The sequence below is a fragment of the Lithobates pipiens genome, unplaced genomic scaffold (genome assembly GCF_037356315.1).
Source record: "Lithobates pipiens isolate NorthernLeopardFrog02 unplaced genomic scaffold, aLitPip1_a1.2 Scaffold_16, whole genome shotgun sequence".
NCBI classification, from domain to species: domain Eukaryota; kingdom Metazoa; phylum Chordata; class Amphibia; order Anura; family Ranidae; genus Lithobates; species Lithobates pipiens.
The window spans coordinates 320,772,249-320,797,100 of record NW_027507748.1 but is presented as its reverse complement, the minus strand read 5'-3'; the positions used below and the strand labels follow the sequence as shown (position 1 = coordinate 320,797,100).

At 43.8% G+C, this 24,852-nt stretch overlaps 1 protein-coding gene across 2 annotated transcripts in view; it reads left to right on the top strand.

The window, feature by feature from the left end:
• The window catches only part of LOC143982734 (uncharacterized), a 111,872-nt gene that overhangs the window by 43,196 nt on the left and 43,824 nt on the right, over positions 1–24,852 (top strand). For both annotated transcript variants that reach the window (XM_077481705.1, XM_077481707.1), the window contains exons 4-5: positions 8,275–8,434; positions 14,213–14,383. In XM_077481705.1, the coding sequence (XP_077337831.1) occupies positions 8,275–8,434; positions 14,213–14,383 (331 nt within the window). The remainder of the gene's footprint in view (positions 1–8,274; positions 8,435–14,212; positions 14,384–24,852) is intronic.

The window sequence follows — 24,852 nt, the reverse complement described above, 5'->3', positions numbered from 1 at the left end:
GTCCGACCATCTGTTCGTGTACTCAAGCTGAAACGAACTTGGGTTCTGCAGCAGGACAATGATCCTAAACACACCAGCAAGTCCACCACCGAATGGCTGAAGAAAAACAAAATGAAGACTTTGGAGTGGCCTAGCCAAAGTCCTGACCTGAATCCTATTGAGATGTTGTGGTATGACCTTAAAAAGGCCGTTCATGCTCGAAAACCCTCTAATGTAACTGAATTAGGACAATTCTGCAAAGATGAGTGGGCCAAAATTCCTCCAGGACGCTGTAAAAGCCTCATTGCACGTTATCGCAAGCGCTTGGTTGCAGTTGTTGCTGCTAAGGGTGGCCCAACCAGTTATTAGGTTTAGGGGGCAATCACTTTTTCACACAGGGCCATGATGGTTTGGATTTTTTTTCACCTTTAATAATAAACACCTTCATTTACAAATTGCATTTTGTGTTTACTTGTGTTGTCCTTGACTATTGTTTAAATTGGTTTGATGTTCCGAAACACTTAAGTGTGACAAACATGCAAAGGAACAGGAAATGAGGAAGGGGGCAAACACTTTTTCACACCACTGTATATATGTATGTATGTATATATATATATATATATATATATATATATATATATATATATATTGTATGTGTAAGTTTGTATTTTTTTTTATACTAGTAATGATGGCAATCTGCAACTTATAGCGGGCCAGCGATATTGCAGGAGACAAACGGACGCTAACTGACACTTTTAGGAACCAGTGACACTAATACAGTGATCAGTGCTAAAATGAGAGAGGCCTGTAATTGTCATCATAGGTATACCCCAACTATGAGAGACAAAATGTGGAAACAAATCCAGACAATCACATTGTCTGATTTCTGAAATTATTTATTTGCAAATTATGGTGGAAAATAACTATTTCTCTAGTCGTCTGTCCAGGACAGCACTAGAGAGATGGGCTCCACCTCCAGAGGCAGGAAACACAAACCAGATCTTTAAAGGGCGGTCTCCGTCCCTTCCCCTTCAGTCTTTTGTGTTTCCTCCACCGGAGGAGGAGGCTGGATCAGGAGCTCTCCTTCCCCTGACGGTGGGATAGCCCATAAGAGACGGGGAAGGAGTTCGGATTACCTGTTGGTAAACGGACGTTTTGAAGTCCTCCGGTCGGGTTGACTGCAGCTTCGAACCGGCGTTCTCCTTCTGAAGCCCGGGGAGGGCGTTCGTTTCCCCACCTGACAATAGGTTCAAAATTGGTCGCGAAGTCAGGTGGGGGGCGGGCACAGGCTTCGAGTTCCCAGGAGGAGGATAGAGGACTTCCGGCAATCCACTACCGGTTCCGGGTCGCGCGGCGAGCGTGGACGTTCGGGACCTTGGCGGCTATTTTAAAAAGCCGCAGCCACGAGGCGTTCGCGCTGCATCCAGGCGGTTAGGCGTGTGCTTCAAGCGTTCGTGCTGCATCGCTTTATCGCCATTACGAAGGGAAGCCTCCAGGCGTGTTCCGATCAAAATGGATGCAGTGGAGAGTGGCAGTGGAGCCGAACCAGCTCAGGTAGGCAAACACAGAGGTGTCTTGTACCTACAGGGCTGGGAGAGAGGGGGGGGGGGGAGTAATGGACTAATCAATGCATAGGCATTTTGAAATTGTCCAGGTGTATATTTCCTCCCTCCCTCTCTCAAACAGGATCCGGACTAAAGAGTCTTGCGAATCCTGTTAGCGGTTGGTGGGGTGCACATAGGTGTTTGGTGAAGGCGTCCTATTTTGCTAAAGGTTTCGCTGACGTTGGCTTGTCTGTTTGTTTTTTCCCTTCCTTCTTCTCTCCTTCTCTTGCCTTAGGCTCTGCCCAAAGAACCAGAGAGGTCAGGGGGGAAGAAGAGATGTCCTTCATGTATGAGTAAATTAAAAGAAGGATGGTCCAAGCCCCTTTGTAAACCATGCATAGACAAATTGGTCTATAAGGAAGCTACGGGAGCTTGTAAGGATTTGATTTCTGGAGTACAGAAAGAAATGGAGTCCATCAAAGCAATGTTAGCGAACCTTGAAACCCCAAAACCAGCCGCAGTTCCCTCTGCTTCCACCCAAGTAGAAGGTGATGAATAGGAGGAGGAGGAACTTGATTCTCTGGATGGCCTAAGTGAGGCGGCATCATCCAGAGATGTTCCTGTTCAAGGGTCAAGCTCTCCCAGATACAGGCTCTCACTCGAGGAGGTTGATGCCTTACTGGGGGTAATTTATGAGACGCTCGAAATCAGAGAGGAGCCAGTCTCCCTGTCCTTGCATGACCGGATGTATCAGACCCTAAAAACTGATTCAGTTAGGGTCTTTCCGGTTCATAGCACACTGATAGACTCAATTAAAAAAGAGTGGGAGGAGCCAGAGAAAAAGTTATTTTTCCCTAAAAGCATGAAGCGGAGATTCCCCTTCAGCGAGGACCCCTCTTGTGTTTGGAATAAAGTGCCCAAGGTAGATGCAGCTTTTTCCCAGTGTGCAAAGTCAACAGATCTCGCCTTTGAGGACATGGGTGTTCTAAAGCTTTGGCTGAAGTCTTGGTCGGGAGACTCGGCCTCAAAAGTGAGGTTATGTGGCATCCCCTTTGAGGGAGACCTTCTGTTCGGACAGGACCTTGAGAAAGTCCTGGACCGTACTGCGGACAAGAAGAAGGCTTTTCCTGTCAAATCTAAGAAGACTACAGGTAAACGCTTTTTTCGTCCTCAAAGGCAGGGACAGTCACAAGGACAGACCTCTAAGGAGTCAACCCCTAAGAAACAGTGGATGGGAGGAAAACAGAAAAGCAATCTCTTTTCCTCTTCTAAAAAAAAAAAACACTAAATCCCAGTGACGTGGTTCCTGTGGGGGGGAGACTGGGGCAGTTCCTCCCACAGTGGGAATACGCTACCCAAAATCCTTTTATCCTGAGGATCATCGGGGAGGGTTACAAAATACAGTTCAGACACGTCCCACCTGCAAGGATGTGTCTGACCAAACCTCCCAAAGACCCCCAGAAAGCGTCAGCTTTGCTGTCGCAAATTGGCGATTTAATAGATCAGAGGGTTCTAGTGCCAGTTCCACCACAGGAAATAAATCGCGGTTTCTATTCACACGTGTTTGTAGTAAGGAAACCGTCATGCAAATTCCGGTTGATCTTGAATTTGAAGTTACTGAACAAGTGGGTAACTTACAAGAAATTCCGGATGGAAACAATTTTTACAGTGAGATCAGTACTCCCTCCAAATTGTTTCATGGCCTCTCTCGATCTAAGGGACGCGTATCTTCACATCCCGATTCGAGAAGACTCTCAAAAGTATTTGAGGATAGCGATTCTTTGGGGAAGTCAGATTCGATACCTCCAATTCAGGGCTCTGCCATTCGGTCTGTCTTCTCCCAGGATTTTCACCAAGGTCCTGGCAGAAGCATTGGCTCCCCTAAGACTGAAAGGGATCGCTGTTATACCGTACTTGGACGACCTTTTATTCTTTGCCCCCTCAAAGCTCCAACTGCAGGGAGATCTGAGGGTAGCTATCTCTTGCCTAAAAAGGCTGGGGTGGTTGATAAACCAAGAGAAGTCGCACCTGATACCAACACAGGCCTTACAGTATCTAGGTTTTCTGGTAGATTCAGTATCACAGAAAGTCTTCCTCACAGGGGAAAAAGTGATAAAGGTGAAAGAGATGGTAACCTTCTTGCAGTCCAATCAGACAATTTCCATCAGGTCAGCTATGGCAGGATTGGGCCTATTGGTGGCAACAATCCCTGCAGTTCCTTGGGCAAGAGCTCATTTCAGGTGTCTCCAGGCCAATATTCTGAGCAGCTGGGACGGGACTATCCATCTATCCTCAAAGACAAAAAGGTCTCTTTGGTGGTGGAAGAGAGAAGAGAACCTAGTACGGGGTCTTTGGTGGTCTCCTCCAGTGTCTGTTCGCATCACCACGGATGCCAGTGCTTGGGGCTGGGGGGCCCACTTGGGGTCGAAGGTAGCCCGAGGATGCTGGGGGAAGACACAGTCCCAGAGGTCAGCCAATTGGAGGGAGTTGCAGGCAGTCTGGGAAGCCTTAAGGGTATTCGCCAGGGATCTGAAGGACCACCATGTACAGGTTCTCTCGGACAGTATAGTGGCGGTTTCCTACCTAAACAAGCAGGGAGGAACAAGATGCCCGTCCTTGATCAAGCTAACAAGTACGATCATGCATTGGGCAGAAGAAAACCTAAAATCGGTTTCAGCGGTCCATCTAAAAGGGGTGGACAACCACCTGGCGGACTTTCTGAGTCGACACCGGGTGTACGAATCAGAATGGTCACTAAACAGGGAGATTTTCCAGATGTTAGTGCGCAAATGGGGTCTTCCGGAAGTGGACTTGTTCGCCAGGAAAGCGAACACCCAGGTCCCAGTATACTTCTCCCTAGAGAGGGAGGCAGGGGCAAAAGGGATAGACGCTTTGGCACAAAGCTGGGCATTTCACATTTGCTACGCCTTCCCCCCATTCAAGCTAATTCCTCTAGTCCTGAGGAAATTTTTGCAGGAACGGACCACATTGATTCTAGTGGTTCCGTATTGGCCGAAGAGACCATGGTTCTCGGTGCTGCTGGGCCTGACAGACGAACCTCCCCTCATACTGCCCGAGAGAGAGGATCTGTTGTCCCAGGGTCCAGTTCTGTTACCAGAACTACAGACCCTAAAATTATCGGCCTGGCGTCTGAAGAGAGTCTCTTGAAGTCTAAGGGACTCTCGGATAGGGTAATTAAAACACTTCTTTCTAGTAGGAAGAAGGTAACCCAAGCAATTTATGTTAAGTACTGGAAAGTTTTTTGTTCATGGTTGGACACTAAAAAGGTGTCTATAAGTATCCCGACAGTCTTGGAATTTTTACAAGACGGTATGGATAAGGGACTGGCCATTAGTACCTTAAAGGTACAAATTGCGGCCCTGTCTGTTTTTTTGGATCAACCTCTGGCGATAGATAGCAGGTTTTTTAAGGGGTTAACCAGGATTAAACCTGTTCCTTTCAAAATTTTACCCAAATGGGACCTGTCAATTGTGTTACAGGGTTGGGTAAAAAAGTCTCTGGAAGAAGAACCTTCCTTGAGATGGATCACGCTTAAAACGATGTTCCTAGTGGCTATTTCCACAGCCAGACGCATTAGCGAGCTTCAGGCACTTTCGGTGAAAGAGCCGTTTTTACAAGTTTTTGAGGATAGGCTGGTGTTGCGCACGGACCCTGGGTTTTTACCCAAAGTAGTGACAAAATTCCACAGAACACAGGAAATGGTTTTGCCTTCGTTCTGTGGGTCTCCCACTAATCCTAAGGAGGTAGAGTTCAGCCAACTGGATGTGAGAGCCTGTGTCTTACAATATCTGGAGATGTCAAAAAACATTAGAAAATCAGATGCATTATTTGTTTTACATGCGGGTAAAAAATTGGGGTCACAAGCTTCAAAAAATACAATTGCAAGGTGGATCAAACAAGCTATTGTAGAAGCCTACAAAGGAATGAAAATGGAATGTCCTTTTTCCCCCATGGCTCACTCCACACGGGCGTTATCGACCTCATGGGCAGAGCGAGCTGGAGCAACACCAGAACAAATTTGTCGAGCAGCAACTTGGTCAAGCTACTCGACGTTTATGAAGCATTACAGATTGGACCTTATCTCAGCGCAAGACCAGGCGTTTGGGAGAAAGGTCCTTCAAGCGGTAGTCCCCCCCTAATCTGGTAAGTTCTCGTTGATCCTCTCTAGTGCTGTCCTGGACAGACGACTAGAGAAAACGAGAGTTAGACTTACCGGTAACTCTGTTTCTAGGAGTCGTCCAGGACAGCATGGATTCCCTCCCTATATGCTGTTATAATGCTGGACAAGTGTTTTTGTTGTTACAGAAGCCGTTTCCGGGGAAGTTCTCATTTACAAGACTGAAGGGGAAGGGACGGAGACCGCCCTTTAAAGATCTGGTTTGTGTTTCCTGCCTCTGGAGGTGGAGCCTATCTCTCTAGTGCTGTCCTGGACGACTCCTAGAAACAGAGTTACCGGTAAGTCTAACTCTCGTTTTTGTCAATATCAAAAGTTCATCTCAATACTTTGTTATATATCCTTTGTTGGCAATGATACAAAAAACGTTTGACCTCTAAGTCTTCACTAGGTTGTCACACACTGTTATAGCAAGAAAAAACTGCGCAGGACAATATATTAAACTAAAACCTATTAGCAGCAACACCACGTGAGATGCACACAAAACATAATAAAGTCAAAAAAAGGTTGCGCTATAAATGTAACCAAATAATATCCAATAAAATATCTGATGAATTAAATAAATCTCATCTTTTAAATCAACCAATCAAATGTCCTCAAACGTCATCAAATGTGATTAAACAAGTGTCTATAACAAAGGAATAATCCTGTGAAAAGAAATCCTGTGGGAAAAAAAAAAAGGTAATAACCCTTTAATAAAAAGTAATAATTCAAACGTTGTCCAAAACCGTGAATAGTTGAATGGCAACTTGAAGTAGCACGATTGCAGTGACTTTGCTGAATATATCCCACCACCGAGTGAAGTGTGCTCTTACCGACTTACAGTACTTTATCGCTTTGTAGCTTTTGCCCAGCCAGGGCCTTTTCCTCAGAGGGTTTTTCCGAAGGGTCTCGTCCTCCTTTCACTGGAATGGCCCCCTGGTCTGGATTGCATCAATGCGTTCCTCCACTGGCAGCAAATGTGATGTATACAGGTTAGATGGTACAAATTTTTCTCAAAAAGAAGAAAAAGTGGGACGCCCATAGGTAAAACCCGTAGAGTATTTATTAAATAAATTGCTAAAAAGCGTATAAAACAGTGACACAAATTTTAAAATTAAAATAGAAAAATGCGGCTGGCCGGCTGTAGTACACGCCCCCGTGCTAGTAGACAGCGGACATAGCATGTGGTGTATGTATGTGTATAATATATATATATATATATATATATATATATATATATATATATATATATATATATATATATATATATATATATATATATATATATATATATATATATATATATTAGTGTATGTTTGGGGGTTCTAAGTAATTTTCTAGCAAAAAAATCAGATTTTTTAACTTTGTAAGCAACAAGTGGCCGGCACAGTGGTGTAGTGGTCAGCGCACTCACCTAGCAGTAAGAAGGGTCGCTGGTTCAAATCCCAACCAGGACACTACCTGCCTGGAGTTTGCATGTTCTCCCTGTGCCTGCATGGGTTTCCTCCGGGTACTCCGGTTTCCTCCCACAATCCAAAGACATGCAGGTAGGTTAATTGGCTTCTGTCCAAAATTGGCCCTAGTATATGAATGGGGACCTTGGATTGTGGGCTCCTTGAGGGTATGGACCAATGTGAGTGTGTAATGTCCAGGGATAGGGACAATTGTAGACACTCAGGTTGAACTGGATGGACTGGTGTCTTTATTCAACCTTACTAACCATGAAGTGTCAGACAGAAAAAGGCTTAGTCTTTAAGTAGTTAAACTGACTTCATTTGTAGACCTAAGTTCATCCCTTTTGATCTCTAAAAGAACCAAATGATACAATGTTTATCTCTAAGCCTCAATGTTGTAATAAACTTTGCCAGCTGCTTCTTTCTTTCTTTCTTTCTTTTTTTCTTTCTTTCTTTCTTTCTTTCTTTCTTTCTTTCTTTTTTTCTTTCTTTCTTTCTTTCTTTCTTTCTTTCTTTCTTTTTTTCTTTCTTTCTTTCTTTCTTTCTTTCTTTCTTTCTTTCTTTTTTCTTTTTTCTTTTTTTCTTTCTTTCTTTCTTTCTTTCTTTCTTTCTTTCTTTCTTTCTTTCTTTCTTTCTTTCTTTCTTTCTTTCTTTCTTTCTTTCTTTCTTTCTTTCTTTCTTTCTTTCTTTCTTTCTTTCTTTCTTTCTTTCTTTCTTTCTTTCTTTCTTTCTTTCTTTCTTTCTTTCTTTCTTTCTTTCTTTCTTTCTTTCTTTCTTTCTTTCTTTCTTTCTTTCTTTCTTTCTTTCTTTCTTTCTTTCTTTCTTTCTTTCTTTCTTTCTTTCTTTCTTTCTTTCTTTCTTTCTTTCTTTCTTTCTTTCTTTCTTTCCTGTGAGCAGAGACCTGCTCTGCACTTATTACATGATTCGTGGAAATGCCGGATTTAGATTGTGAAGGGGATTGAATCGAGATTATTTATTTTTTTACATTTAATCGTGCAGCTCTAACACATAGCGTTGATGCACAGAAGTTAGAATTCTTCACACATTGCTCTTTCCTCACTGCCACTAACATTCAGCTATGCTTAGAAGAATTATCTGTTTTTTTTTTATTTATTTGCAGCTCAGAGCTCATAGGGAGAGTAGCAAATGCAACCGCTACTGAAGTAAGAGCCAAACATAATTATTTTATGTCCATTGGAAACTATGATGACCACACTGGACTCAGCTGCTTCAGCCCTGTGATAAATATCATGCGGCATCCCCTTTGGGGAAGAAACCAAGTAAGTTAGTTACACCTTGTATTTCTTTCAGCAGAATAAACTGTGAACGTTCTCAGCTAGTAGCTTGATGTATTGTAAAAAATATATTCCTTACGTTTCACCACCACCTCCATGTACTGGTGAAACAAAAGATGGGTCAATGGATTCTGCTTACATATATAATCTATAATAAATATATAATATCTGAAATGAATATCTTCATGACTCATTATGTAATATTTTCAGAGCAGGCAATGTTTTCCCAGTCATCCAATTGTTGTGATCCTAACTCAGTTTAGCCTATAGCCTTGAAATAATGTAAGTTCAGAGAAGTCGTGGACCCCAAGGCTATAAACGGTGTCTATTTTAGTAGCAGTGGACTCCTTATCAGCTTGAACAAGTTTGGCCATTCTTTTCTGACCTCTCTCATTAACCATTTGACTTCTGGAAGGTTTACCCCCCCCCCCCCCCCCCGCCATGACTGGGCCATTTTTTTCTGCGATACAGCACTGTTACTTTAACTGACAATTGTGTGATCGTGCGACACTGTACCCAAATAACATTCGTATATTTTTTTCCCACAAATAGAGCTTTTTTTTGGTGGCATTTCATCACCAAAATTTTTATTATATATATATATATATATATATATATATATATATATATATATATATATATATATATATATATATATATATATATATATATATAATTATTAAAAAATATTTTTTTTTTACTTTCTGCTATAAAACACATCCAATAAATGTAAAAAATTAAGTGTTGTTGGGATTTTTTTTTACCAGAAATATGTAGCAGAATACATATTGGCCTACATTTTGAAGAAATTATATTTTTTACATTTATTGGATGTGTTTTATAGCAGAAAGTAAAAAAAAAAAAAAAAAAAAAATTATATATGTTGGTGATGAAATACCACCAAAAAAAGCTCTTTGTGGGAAAAAATATATGAATGTTATGTTACACACACACACAAAATATATATACACATTATATATATATATATATATATATATATATATATATATATATATATATATATATATATATATATATATATATATATATATATATATATATATATATATATATATATATAAATTTTATGATAGATAGATATATCCCATAGCATCTAAAAACGATGGTGTGTGTATATGTATATATATATATATATATGTGTATATATATATATATACACACATTGCCTTGCGAAAGTATTCGCCCCCCTTGAACTTTTCAACCTTTTGCCACATTTCAGGCTTTAAAGATATAACATTTTTATTTTTTGTGAAGAATCACCAACAAGTGGGACACAATTGTGAAGTGGAACGAAATCTATTGGATTTTTGAAACTTTTTTAACTAATAAAGAAATGAAAAGTGGGGTGTGCAAAATTATTTGGCCCCCTTGTGTTAATACTTTGTAGAACCACCTTTTGCTGTGATTACAGCTGCAAGTCGCTTGGGGTATGTCTCTATCAGTTTTGCACGTCGAGAGACTGAAATTCTTGCCCATTCTTCCTTGCAAAACAGCTCGAGCTCAGTGAGGTTGGATGGAGAGCGTTTGTGAACAGCAGTTTTCAGCTCTTTCCACAGATTCTCGATTGGATTCAGGTCTGGACTTTGACTTGGCCATTCTAACACCTGGATACGTTTATTTGTGAACCATTCCTTTGTAGATTTTGCTGTATGTTTGGGATCATTGTCTTGTTGGAAGATAAATCTCTGTCCCAGTTTCAGGTCTTTTGCAGACTCCAACAGGTTTTCATCCAGAATGGTCCTGTATTTGGCTGCATCCATCTTCCCCTCAATTTTAACCATCTTCCCTGTCCCTGCTGAAGAAAAGCAGGCCCAAACCATGATGCTGCCACCACCATGTTTGACAGTGGGGATGGTGTGTTGAGGGTGATGAGCTGTGTTGCTTTTACGCCAAACATATCGTTTTGCATTGTGGGCAAAAAGTTTGATTTTGGTTTCATCTGACCAGAGCACCTTCTTCCACATGTTTGGTGTGTCTCCCAGGTGGCTTGTGGCAAACTTTAGACGAGACTTTTTATGGATATCTTTGAGAAATGGCTTTCTTCTTTCCACTCTTCCATAAAGGCCAGATTTGTGCAGTGTACGCCTGATTGTTGTCCTATGGACAGACTCTCCCACCTCAGCTGTAGTTCTATGCAGTTCATCCAGAGTGATCATGGGCCTCTTGGCTGCATCTCTGATCAGTCTTCTCCTTGGCTGAGCTGAAAGTTTAGAGGGACAGCCAGGTCTTGGTAGAGTTGCAGTGGTCTGATACTCCTTCCATTTCAAAATGATTGCTTGCACAGTGCTCCTTGGGATGTTTAAAGCTTGGGAAATCTTTTTGTATCCAAATCCGGCTTTAAACTTCTCCACAACAGTATTACGGACCTGCCTGGTGTGTTCCTTGGTCTTCATGATGCTCTCTGCCAGGGGCGGACTGACCATTTGGCCACTCGGGCACTGCCCGAGGGCCCCAGGCCACTAGGGGGCCCCATCAGGGTTGCCAGCCTCAGTAAAACCAAGGACAGTATGTAAAAATCTGTGTTTTTTTTACATTTGTCTCTGAAATGTCCCTTACCGACATCCTTTTGGTCTAAAAATCCCGAAATTATAGCTGCCCCACCTCTCCAGTACCTTCTCAGCCAATAGAAACATGTCTGTGTATACTGTGTGTACATATATGTGTATACTGTGCGATTATATACTGTGTGTGTGTGTATACTGTGTGGCCCCATAATCTCTGATTGCCTGGGGGCCCCATGAGTTGTCAGTCCGCCCCTGCTCTCTGCGCTTTCAACAGTACCCTGAGACTATCACAGAGCAGGTGCATTTATACAGAGACTTGATTACACACAGGTGGATTCTATTTATCACCATTAGTCATTTAGGACAACATTGGATCATTCAGAGATCCTCGCTGAACTTCTGGAGTGAGTTTGCTGCACTAAAAGTAAAGGGGCCGAATAATTTTGCACACGCCACTTTTCAGTTTATTTGCTAAAAAAGTTTAAAATATCCAAATAGATTTCGTTCCACTTCACAATTGTGTCCCACTTGTTGGTGATTCTTCACAAAAAATTAAAATTTTATATCTTTGTTTGAAGCCTGAAATGTGGCAAAAGGTTGAAAAGTTCAAGGGGGCCAAATACTTTCGCAAGGCACTGTGTGTGTGTATGTGTATGTGTATGTATGTGTGTGTGTATATATATATATATATATATATATATATATATATATATATATATATATATATATATATATATTTATATTGTATGTGTAAGTTTGTATTTTTTTATACTAGCAATGATGGCAATCTGCAACTTATAGCGGGCCAGCGATATTGCAGGAGACAAACGGACGCTAACTGACACTTTTAGGAACCAGTGACACTAATACAGTGATCAGTGCTAAAAATATGCACTGTCACTGTACTGGGAACAGGTTAAACATCTAGGGCAATCAAAGGGTTAGCTGTGTGCCTAGCCAGTGTTTTTTCACTAGAGGAAGAGATGGATTCTACTTCCTGCTTTACAGAGACACAAGATCGGTCCCTTCCCCCCCTCCCCTGTCAGAACGGAGATATGCCTTGTTTACATAGACATATCTCAGTTCTCTGTGTTTTACGAACGATCGAGGAGTGCCAGAGGACATTGAATCCCTGGGTCCCGCAGATTGGCTTCTGCTATGAATTATCACAGCAGAAACAGCCCACCGGCTGCGCAAGCGCCCCCTGCAGGCGGAAGTGCAGGATTGCATATATATACGTGATCCTAAGCACAGCTGCTGCCCTGTAGTAGTAAAAGTTCTTTAGGGCGGTCAGCAAGTGGTTAACAAGGTGATTTTTCACAGAACTGCTGCTTAGGCCCCATTCACACTGGTGTGCTTTTGCCACGCTAAAACGCACTTTTCCAGCACAACGAAAGCGCATGAAAACTCCTTCTTTAAAACCTATGTGATTGAACTCATCACTGCTCTGTGGCTGCGCTGCATTTTGAAAAGTCCTGCATGCTGCATCTTTGGCGCAAGTTTCAAAAGCGCACCAAACATGTGCCCTCCATTGCAAGTCAAAGGGAACGCATTAAAAGCACGTCTGCATTTTTGTTGCATTTTTCTAGTCACCTGTCCATGTTTGCATAGGTGCATGCTGGAAATCAGAAAGTGCACCAAAAATGCATTAAAAGCACAATGTGCAATTTTTGAAATTTGTAAGACATGCACCAGTGTGAATGGGCCCGCCCTTAATGTTTATTTTTTTTCTCACCATTCACTACTAACCTTAGGACTCTTTCACACTGGTGACTTAAAAATGTGGGATGCCTTATACAAAAATGCATATCACGTTTTTAACTCTTGTGCTTTCTGGTTTCCTGGCTCTCAGACATGGGACCCAAAAAAGTCAGACGCAGTACATTTTTGGTGCACTTTTGATGCGTTCCTAATGACTTACAATGGAAGGTGCGCTTTTGAAAAACTGCACAAACATGCAGCATTTTTCAAAATGCAGCACATCTGCAGCTCCGTGATGTGAACAGTTACATAGGATTTAAAGGGGAATACATTTCCTGCACTTTTATTGTATTGGAATAGCGTTTTTAGCACAGACAAAAATTTCACTGTGAACAAAGTCTTAGAGATCTCAGGGCATAAAAAACAAAGAAGATTAACAGTTTCTAGAGTCCGGACTGTTTTTAAGGCAGGGCAAAAGGGGCAGCTGCCCTGGGCCCTGTGATTGTTGTGGGGCCCAAAGCAGCTGCCTCATACTTGCCAACTATCCCAGTTTAAATTTCCTGGTCTCTTGCTGTGTCCTGATATCTCAGTGTGAAGTGCTGCTACTAATGCTGCCCAGCTCTGCCCTATTGTTTTGTATAGATGACTCAACTGCAGACCCTGTGTTTTGCCCAAGAAAAGTTTTGCCCAGGGTCCAATCAATATTAAAGACGGCACTGCTTCCAGGTATGGAAGAATTACTAAATCCATGTGACAGCTCTTCTAGTTGTCACATGGCTGAGGGCAGACAGTTCTGTGTAATTACCAACTTTTTCTTTGTCATATGAACAGAGTGGATGGGAAATGAAGGAATGGTGTGCATGTGCACTTGGGGAGGGGAATTATTAAAGTGAATCTGTTGCTTTGCCCTGTAAGTACAAAACACAGGTTTATTTTAAAGAGGAAGTAAACCCTGATGAGTTTACTTCCTCTTTCATTCCCTGCAAAGGCAAAGCATAATGAACTACTATGCATCGCATAGTAGCCCATTATGTGTCACTTACCTGACACAGGAGCCAGCCAAGTCGCCGCTGTCCCCTGTAGTCCGCCGCATCCATCTTGTTGGTGGGGTCTCGCAGCTCCGCCGCTGTCATTCGGCGAAGCCGCGATGACGTCACTCCCGCGCATGCGCACGGGAGCTGACACGCGCGGCAGCTCCGTCGCTGAGAATGCCGCGCTCAGTGCGCCTGCGCTCCGCTGTCTACGACGCATGCGCCGTAGACAGCGGTGTCCGTTTTCGGGCAAATATCTGCTAAACCATATAGGTTTAGGAGATATTGCTTGGACCTACAGGTAAGCCTTAATCTAGGCTTACCTGTAGGTCAAAGTGGTTTGTAAGGGTTTACAACCACTTTAAGTGTTATGTTAAATATGAAGTCCAGACAAACAGCTCATTACACAGATGAAATACATACAGTGAATGTCATTTAAAATGTTCTATCTCTACTCTTCACTTGCTGATTGACCAGATGATCATTTTTATACCATTCATCTCTAGGAAACCTATGGAGAAGATCCCTATCTTAGTGGAGTTCTAGCTGCCGCTTTTGTAAAAGGACTGCAAGGAGACCATCCTCGTTATATAAAAGCAAATGCAGGCTGCAAGCACTTTGATGTACATGGGGGCCCTGAGAATATACCAGTTTCAAGATTCAGTTTTGATGCCAAGGTATAGTAGTGGGTATATGAAACAAAAGTGCAGCCAATAGATTCATTACTCCAGATGGGTACCTATATAATGGCATACATATAGATCCAGTTATTGAGCTGTATTGGAGTTTAATGGCTGTTTTCTCTGTGATCTGGTCCGTTTGGCAAAATAATCTTATTTGACCAACTTGAGTGATTAAAAACTGGAGTTTTATTTGATCAAACAAAAATGTGGCCGAGAATAACACCTTTAGGGCACTTTCACACTGGGGCGGTGAGGGCATCTGGCGGTAAAGCGCCACAAATTTCAGCGGCACTTTACCGTAGCTTTAGCTGTGCTTTTTGGTTGTTAGCGGCCCGCTTTTAGCCCCAGCTACTGGCTGAAAAAGGGTTAAAAGTGCCTGCAAAGCACTGACCATTGATTTCAATGGCAGGGGCGGTTTAACAGCACTAAATACAGCGATCCCACACCGCCTCAAAGAGGCTGCTTGCAAGACTTTTTTATTTTTTTTCCGTCCTGCAAGCGCACCAACCCAGTGTGAAAGCACACAGGTTTTCATACTCGGGCTGCAGAAGAGGCAGTTTGCATGGATGCATTAAGGTGAAAAAACACAAGGGTTTACAACCCCTTTAAGGACATACAAGCCAGGGAGGGAAACCAGGTTTTTCCAAAACGACTTTCAGGACAGCGCTCCTCCTCCCACAGGAAATACCTCAATAATCAAATCCATCTGTTTTTTTGTGTTAAAACTGAAAGGTTCTCACCTGTCAGTTGTTTTGCTAGGAAAGTGATCCTCCCACTTGCCTTTTTACTGGATGGTCCCGTGGGCTTTCACCCTTCCATGCTTGGGGAGAGCCTGTACTTCCTGGGAGTGCTTCCCTTTTCTTACAGCATTGTGGAATGGCGGCGGTGCAAGGCTGAGCAGCCGCCATTGTTCTGGTGGGCAAGGAGGGTCCTCGGCCATGTCCTGTGCAGTGTACAGGAAGAGGCAGCACTTCAGGGTTGGTCACGCAGAGTCATTTCCGTCCGCAAGCACAGGGGGAGAGGGTAGGGTCACCTGGTGCCTTCTTAAAACATCCAGGTCAGCGCGGCAGCTTTTTAAATTCTTGAACCAGCTTTCTTTCACCACATGACCATAGTACACTCTGCTATGGAGGACAATGCAGCGGATAAGGGTCAAGCCAAGGCACCAGCAAGGCCAAGGAAAGGGACTATGTCCTCTTGTTACTCTGGGCCGTTTTCTGCCGTGGGCTTTTTTTTCGCCCTACCCCCCACCCCCCTTCTCCAGTGAGAGCTCTTACTGGGAATGTATAGTGCAGTGGCTAGTGGGTTAGCACTTCTGACTAGCAGTAGGGGACTCCACAAAAGTTGGTGGCTTGCTTGGGCACAGGGAAGTAAGAAGTTTTTCTTTCCTAGTGCACCTGGGTGTTTTTACTTGTGCTGTGCAGCAGCTTTTTTAGTGTGGTCCTTTTTGTTTTTTCTTCTGTTTGTCTAAAAGCTCTGTTCAACCAGTCAAGAGAAGGTGCCCTGTCTGCAAAGAAAAATTAAGCGAAAGCTTGGACTAAATTGCTTTGTGCAGATTGCATCTCATGTTTAGTCTGGGAGGAGTCTCCAACCATTTGTGGCAATCTGGTTACAACCATTAAGGATGAGCTCTGCGACACCTTTCAAGCTCTTAGGTTAAACCTAAGAGAAGAACTAGGTCCCTCAGGGGAATCCAGGGCTCCACAGCCATCTTCAGAATCCCAAGGGGGCTCCCTAATACTGGCAGGGGGTCCAATCTCCCAGGACACTTCCCAAGAACCTAATTCCCTCGCTGCAGATGGAACAGATTCAGAGCAGGAGGAAAATGAAGCAGATGCCACCGCTAAGTACAAGATGTCACTAGAAGAGGTTGTAGGACTCCTGAAAGTAATCCATGCTACCTTGGGGATAGAGAAGGAAAAGAAGGTGCTTGCCCAGCATGACCGCATGTACACAGGTTTGGGAGACTCAAAAGGCCGTACTTTTCCAGTCCATCCAATAATCAGACATGATAAAAACTAGAAAGAAGAAGCCTTTCTTTTCTTAAATCAGGGGACACAGTGCCATAGTAATAACTATGTGGGTTATATCGGACCATCAGGTGGTACGCCCCTTAAGGCGTGAACTTCCCCCATATAACCCCTCCTATTACTGGGAGTCCTCCGTTTTTTTGCCAGTGTCTAAGGTGTTGGGCATGTGTAAGGATGTGTGTACTGAGCTCCATGGGCAGTAATCCTTTGAGAGCCAGCCATCCTGGCCAGATCCGTTCTGATGTCACCGTAATGGACTAAATGAATGGTACCCAGGCCTTGTCATCCGAAGACATGAGGTTTGCTTGCGATTGCTTTTAAGCTGTGCCCTGGGGTCCAGTATTTTTTGGTAGTAAGGCCAATAAAAGTTTACTGGCAGGGTCTTCTCACAGGTCCAGGATTGCGGGATTACCTTAGTGTACCCCTGTTCCTGAAGGTTTCCTTTCAAGGTCTCGGAGCCTACCGTGAAGGGCAAAGACTGGGCTTTTTATCTCTGATAAAGCCCTACGGCGGAAAGGTAGGGGAGATTTTCTGCAAGGAATCTCTCCTTCCATGTATTTATGTTGTCATGTCATGTCTTATGTGTCACCACTGGCGGCTGTATTGAGCACTCACCATTCTGATGCTGGAAACAGCAGAAGCTTTCACTCTCCTCTCCGTTCAAGCAAGCTCAGGCCCTTAGGTATGAAGGGGGGTCTGATCACTTCCTGGGCCCCCAGAGTGGCAGTTTTTTTCCCTAGTTGGAAGGGGGGGGTGGTTTTCGTGTGGGGGGCGCAGCTAAACGGCGTCAGACACCGGACACATGTAGAGGAAGTATTTTAAGCCATACAGGAAAAGCTGAAGTCTGGCGGTGGAGGGACAGAGCAGAGTGGTTGCTGGTCAGGTTTGGTGACACAGGCATCTCCCTTTTGATTGACAACATTGTATTGTATAGCTAGGATTGATAGCAGTTATTGTACTGTACTATAGCCTAGCAAGTGTAACATTCTTTTTCTGGTACTGCCTCTGCTTTGTACTGTAAGCTATGAGTGACAAAGGGACCAATTTCTCCTCTAAGGGTTCTAAGGGGTTAAAGGTATACAACAAACTAAAAACCCTTCCAAAAAGTCCTCCTCCCCTGAGAGGTAAAAAAGAATAATACGGCCAGTCAGATGAAACCGTCAAGGGTAGAACACTTCTGTCCCTCTATTTCATACGAACAGGTTTTTCTTCTACCATTTAAAAGATTATTGCTATAATGTCTCTCCATAGTAGGACTAAACATAGCAGATTCCCATCTAGTCCTCTGGGCCCTTTTGGTGAGATGCAGGAGGCTGGAGATCAGGTAGATCTTCCCAAATATTGGAAGATACTTATTTTCCTCTTCAGAGGATCCTAACAGGGACGGAGTAGCCACACAAGTCAGGTGTTAGTCTACTCCCTTACTTAACCCGTTTGTTGCCTGCCACAGGCTTGAGGTATCTACCTCTAATAGGGTTCATTTGAACCTCCCCCACCTGGGAGTCCATTCAACATGGTGTCCTATGGAACAGGTTCTGTAGTGCAAATCTGCAAGATTCAAAAAAATGCACTAAAAATGCATAGCTATGTATTCTGAATGGGAAAATTTTTATGAAATGAAGGGGGGTTCCAGCTATTAATGCTGCAATCACCTCAGTGAGCAGAGTCTCACATGTCCAGTGGATAATGCACTGATGTTAAAGGATCCAGCAGGTTAAGGTTGGATTTTCCTTTTAAAGACAAGATGTCAGTTCTGGAAGCAATTGGAGTAGCTCAGTCCATTAACCCCTTAACGTCTGCTCCACTATTGTGGTGGAACACATTTTGAGTCGAGCCAAAGTTCTGCCTGATCAGCAGACCCGGCAGGGGGCTGGTGTATTTGACGCACTGTGTCTCACAGATGCTATGAAGGACTCGATCATTTAAGCCCTGTGGCTTATACTTGGACTAGTGCATTTTTGCAGAGGTCCTTGGCTGAGATATTGGTCACCCGAAGCACCAGGTGAAAACCCTTAGCCAGTCTGTGTCCCTTAATCATGCAGCCTCACCTATGCCTGGGGTATCTGCCTTTTAGGCAGTCTCGACGGTCTCAATCGTCAGGTACAGGAGAAAGTTCCCAGGGGCAGCACCAGCATCTTGGAGGCAGAAAGCCTATGAAGCAGAATGCTGAGGCTTTCTCATGAAGGAGCACCCCACTTGTTTGAGTGAGGGGAAAGGTCCTGCGATTCTCAAAGTCTGGCAGGAACAATGTTAAGAGCAGAGTGATTTCTGAGATTTTCTTCTCTAGGTTACATCTAGAGTTTCAGGAGCCCGGATGGCCCAGCCGGCTTTCAATGCGAGGGTCCGGGGTTCGGGTCCTGTTTGGGTGCTGCCTGTGGGGTCCTTGGGGCTGCTGATGAGGCAGTCTTATGCAAAGAATGCTCCTAAGGTTCCAGAGAAAAAAGAAAAAGGAGAAAGAAGAGAAGTGTCTCTTTCTGGTCTCTGGATCAGCTGTTATCCCAGTCAGTGATATCAGAGATTCCCTTAGTGGAACAGGGTTTTTTGGCTCAAACCTTTTAAGGTCCCAAAACCAAGCCGAGAGGTAAGACCCATTATAGATCTCGGAGATCTGAATCGGCACTATTAAACTTTAAGAAAAACGTAGAAAGTTAGTTTAACTTTAACTGTAATATCCACATCTCCCCCCATACTGTAATGTCCACATCTCCTCCCATACTGTACTGTCCACATCTCCCCCATACCTTATTATTCAACATTGTCTGCTCTGTCCGGAATAGACAGCAGGCAGACCCATCCGTCCTCCGAGTAGATGGCACAAGCAGGCGGGCGATGATGACGTCACCGCTACTAAGCCGCTGTCGGGTGGATCAAGATGGCCGCGGCTCCAGAGCTAGGCCGAAGCCGCGGCCTTTCCTATGGGCGAGACCGCGGAGCCCACTCCGCGGATCGTCCTCGATCAAAATTACTTTGATCGGTCAAAGAAATGAACGATTAATCGAACAATTAATCGTTAATTTCCGCAGCCCTAAAATATATATATATATATATATATATATATATATATATATATATATATATATATATATATATATAAAATAAAATATATAATTATTTTTATCAATCGCGGCACTGCCATTCGGCTTAGCCACAGCACTACGAGTGTTCTGGAGGATTCTGGCACCTCCTTTAGCCAGGTTGAAGGCTCAAGGCATAGCGGTCCTAGCCTATTAGAAGATCTACTTTGAATAGATCGTTCAGTCTCAAGTCTAAAACCAGAGTCTGATCTCAGCTGTAGATAGGCTGAGAATCCAACCTAGAGATTTCAGCTAGGAAGATTCTCCTTAAAACCATCAAGGAGGTTACTTGGGGGCTGGTTATAGATACCATACAGAAGAAGGTATTCTTACCCCAGACGTGAATCGGTTCCATTGTAGGACTAATTCAACTTATCAGGAAGGAAAAATTCCTTAATTTTGGCTGCAAGAGATTTTTAGGGGAAATGGTGGCCTCCTTCAAGGCCGTTCCTTATGCGCAGTTTTATTCAAAGACTGCTTCAAGACATCATCCTGTTGGTCTGGAATAAAGAGGATTCAGGCCTTGTTTGTTTCCAATACGCTTGGCTCCCGACATAGGTCAGAACCTAAATTGGTGGTTGTTATCCAGCAGGAGGGAAAATCTTTATCCTGCAAGATGTTAACAGATGCCAGCCTTCTAGGCAGGGGGAGCAGCCCTGGAAGAATCTGTCCAGGGTAGATGGTCCAGGTTAGAGGACCTTGCCTATAAACTTTGTTGGAAGTTTCGTGCAGTACATCTGGCCATAGAATCTTGGCAGTCAGATTACAGGGCTGTCCTGACAGGGTTCAGTCTGGCAGAGCCACGGTGGTGGCTTACATAAAAAAAAAAAAAAGAAATAAAAAAAAAAAAGAGGTGAATAATGTTCTAGCTTTGGCAGAACACAACACTCCTTGCCTATAGGCAATTTTAATATTTTAGGCGTACGAATTGAGACGTCAACAATTATTTCCGGAATGATCTCTAGAATGATCTCTTCACCCCGACATGTTCCTAGCAATGTGTCAGATGGGTTACTCCGGACATGGACCTATTCGCATCCACAATCATTAGTAAGGTCGACAACTTTGTCAAACAAGGGGTCCGCTAGCAGGCGGAACAGACGCATTAGTCTTCCCAGAGGATCAGTTCTCACTGATCTATGCATTTCCTCCAGCTCTGCTACTTCCACGCCTTCTCCACGGGATTAAGCAGGAACAGAAGGCAGTGATTCTGGTGGCCCCAGCGGGTCCCAGAAGATATGAATTTATCGAGATCATAAGGAGGGCAGTTGAAGTCCTTTGGACTCAGCCATTATAGCCAGACCTTCTTGCACAGGTTCCGGTATTTCATCCTACTTTACGGACAAGGAGTTTAACAGGTATGACTGTTGAATCTCACTCTATAAAAGATTGTAGGTGATCTCCTTCAGTAGTGTCTACTTTGACTAATGCCAGGAAGCCGGCTTACAGAATCACTTACTATAGAATCTGGAAGGCATAGGTTTCTTGGTATGGATCCAGGGGTTGGCACCCCAGGAGGTATGTCAATAGGCAGGATTCCTGCATATGGGATCTGAAATTAAGTTGGCCTTGACTTTTATCAAGAGCCAGATCCAGGCCGATGTCTGTCTTTTCCTACGGCCTACTTTCCACTCTAGTTGTCTAGCTTATTCAGGGGGTAACACTGTTTATTCCCCTTATCAAGGCACCTCTAAATCTTTAGGATTTAAGATTGGTCTTGTCGTCTTTGTTAAATCAGCCGTTTGAACCTTACGAGAAATTCTCTTGGTTCTTTGACAAAGATGATCTTTTGCTTGCCATCTCTTCTGCTAGAAGAATATTGGAATTAACGGCTCTGTCTTGTAAGAGCCATATTTCATCATGTATAGGGACGAGGTGATTTGATGTCCTCATCCTGAACTCTTACCAAAAGTGGTAACAGGTTTTAATTTAAACCAAGATATTATTCTTCCTTCTTTCTCCCCAGAAGCCTTAATCTGGGGAAGAGAAAGCACTACAGTCTCTTGATGTAGTAAGACCGATCAGAATCTATTTAAGGGCGACCGCTCAGGTTCACAAAACACAGGTTTTGTTTGTACTGCCAGAGGGTCCAAGATATGGACAGGCAGCCTCAAGATCCACTATTTTCCACATGGGTTTGTCAAGTGATCTATCAAGCTTCAGCTTGAAGAAAATTCTTCCTTCTCATATTCAGAGTACACTCATCCAGGGCGATTAGTGCCTTTTGGGTGATGCATCATCAGGCCTCTATGGCTCAGACCTGTAAGACCGCAACATTGGTCTTTGGTTCAGACGTTTATCCGATTTTTAAATTGATATTAAAGGTCATGAGGAGATTGCCTTTGGGCATAGCATATACTGCAGGCTGCAGTATGAGTCCTCTGGCCTCCTGTTTCCTTGATTCTGTCTCCCCCCCCCCCCCCCTCTTCAGTTGCCATTGCTATGGGACATCCCACATAGTTATTACTATGGCGCTGTGTCCCCTGATGTAAGAAAAGAAAATAGGATTTTTAAAACGGCTTACCTGTAAAAAAAATTTTTTTTGATGTACATCAGGGGACACAGAGGTCCCTCCCTTCTTCTTCTTATACACTTTGATTGCTTGGCTACAAAACTGAGGACTCCCAGTAATGGGAGGGGTTATATGGGGGAAGTTCACGCCTTAAGGGGCGTGCCAGTGTCCAGCACCAGATGGTCCGATATAACCCACATAGTTATTACTATGGCGCTGTGTCCCCAGTGTACATCAAAGAAAAGGATTTTACAGGTAAGCTGTTTTAAAAATCCTATTTTTTTTTTCTCTGGCTCACAAGAGAAGATTGCCGTTTGAGGAAAATCCTGACTCTATCTGGCACAAGGTTCCAAAGCTGGATTCCCCTTTCTCACAGGTCTCAAAATAAACTGACCTCACCTTTGAAGATATATGGGCACACTAAAGGAGCCCGTGGATAAGAGAATGGACCTGCTTCTTAAAAGAGCCCTGGCAATCAGTGATGAACAATCTGAAGCCAGAAATGGCAACAACATGCGTTGCTAGGAATTTAGAACACTGAATTAACCAGATGAAGGCCCATGTTACTGCGGATTCCCCAAAACAGAAGATTTTGGACTGCTTTACAACTTTATCTGCAGCACTATCGTATATTGCAGATGCCTCGGCAGAATCTACACCCCTGTTGGCCAGGTCCGCAGTGTTAACAAACTCAGCTAGGAGGGCCTTATGGCTAAAAACCTGGCCCGGGGATGTAGCATTCGCTTCGCAGGAGATTTGCTGTTTGTTCCTGAACTAGAATCCATTCTTGACCGAACGGCTGAAACAATAAATCGTTTCCGGTCAAAGGTAGGAGTGGGGTGGTCTTCAATCCTCCTGCGACTTCCAGAAAGCCGCAGTGACTCCCTCTCCCCGATCGGGGGAAGACTCCAGGAGTTTCTTCCACAGTGGAGAGGCATTACATCAAACCAGTTTATTCTAAACATGCTCTCCCAGGGATACGTGATCGAATTCACGGAAGAACCTCCAAAAAGATTCTTGGCGACAGGGTTTCTACTCACACGTATTTCTTGTTCAGAAACCCTCAGGAAAGTTCAGTCTCATCCTAAATCTCAAGATGCTAAAGAGATAGGTAGAGCACAGAAGATTTCGGATGGATTCCATTTTCTCAGTAAAAAAAACCTCCTGAACCAAGGGTGCTACATGGCATCAATAGATTTACATGTTGCCTACCTCCACATACCCATTACCGCCAGAACCCAGAAATATCTGAGGTTGGCATTGGAAGAAGTTGGTACACCTGTAGTTGTGAGCACTCCCATTTGGCCTGTCATCCCCAAGAGTGTTCATGAAAGTAATTCCCGAAGCGTTGCCACCTTTAGGTCTAGAAGGAATCTCAGCGATTCCTTATCTGGACGGCTTGCTGTTTTTTGCTCAAACCTGAGAAGTGCTTAAGAACTTGGTCAGAGCTTGTGCTCACCTAGAATCCATAGGATGAATCTTAAACCTCCAAAAATCTAATTTGTTTTCCTCGCAGGAGGTGTTTATTCTTGGGTTTCTGTATCCGGATGTGGTGTCGTTGTTACAATCCAGTCAGCTCCTGCCCATCAGGAAGATCATGTAAGCATTGGGAACCCTGACCTCTTCCATACCAGCAATTCAGTGGGCAAGGCTCCACTTCAGACCTCTGCAAGGTTTTTTGTTAAAAACCTGGGATCACCAGCAAGATTCACTGGACTCGTTAAGTGAAGGTCCCCACAATGGTCAAAAGGAGTCTTTGGTGGTTGAAGAACCAGACAAGGTATTCAGCAGGTCTGTTATAATCCTTCCCAATCCAAGTAAGATTAACAATGGATGCAAGCTCCTGGGGTTGGGGGGCTCACGTGAGTGGTCGGGGGGCTCAGGGCCTGTGGTTCACAAGAGAAGCAGTAAGGTCCTCAAATTGGGGGAGCTAAATGCAATGACCTTACTGACGTTTGCCGTTCAGAAGTTCAGGGACTGCATATACAGATCCTGTCAGACAACGCCATGGCGGTGGCCTACATAGTCAGGGGGGGCACCAGAAGCAGAGCTCTTCGGTGCCTAGCAGGAAGCATTCTAAGATGGGCAGAGCTCCATACTCTATCCTTGCCTGCGGTACACCTAAAGGCTACTCTAAACAGGGTAGCGGACTTCCTCAGCAGAAACCAGGTATACGAAGCGGAGTGGCGATTGAACCTAGATATCTTCCATATGATCGGGAAGAAATGGGGAAGGCCAAGAGTGGATCTCTTTGCGACTCAGGAAAATACACAGGTGTCTCACTTCGTCTCCCTGAACAGAAACTAGTCATCCCTGGGGGTTGATGCTGTGGCGCACAGTTGGAAATTTCACCTCTGCTAGGCTTTCCCCCCTTTTTCAGCTTATCTCTCCGGTCATAACAAAAACCCGGAAATAGGATATGACAGTAATCCTCATCACTCCCTTCCGGCCCAAGAGGGCTTGGTTTTCATTCTTTCTACACATGCAACCGTATTGACACCTTCCATTGAAACAAGACCTGCTGATACAAGGTCCCCTGCTTCACCAGGACATAGCAAAGCTAAAACTCACAGCTTGGCTTCTGAGGAGCAGCATTTGAGGAGAAAAGGATTTTCTGATAGGTTGGTAGCTTCCCTCCTATCTAGCAGAGTGTTATCAAATCAGTTTATTCCAAAGTCTGGAAAGTTTTCAACTCCTGGTGCACAGCATCTGGCAGATCCTTAAAAGCAGTTTCTTCTATCCTGGAGTTCCTGCAAGAAGGAGCGGACAAGGGCCTAGCCGTCAGTACCCTCAAAGTTCAGGTTGCCGCACTGGGGATATTTTTGGAAAAATCAATCTCATCGGAAA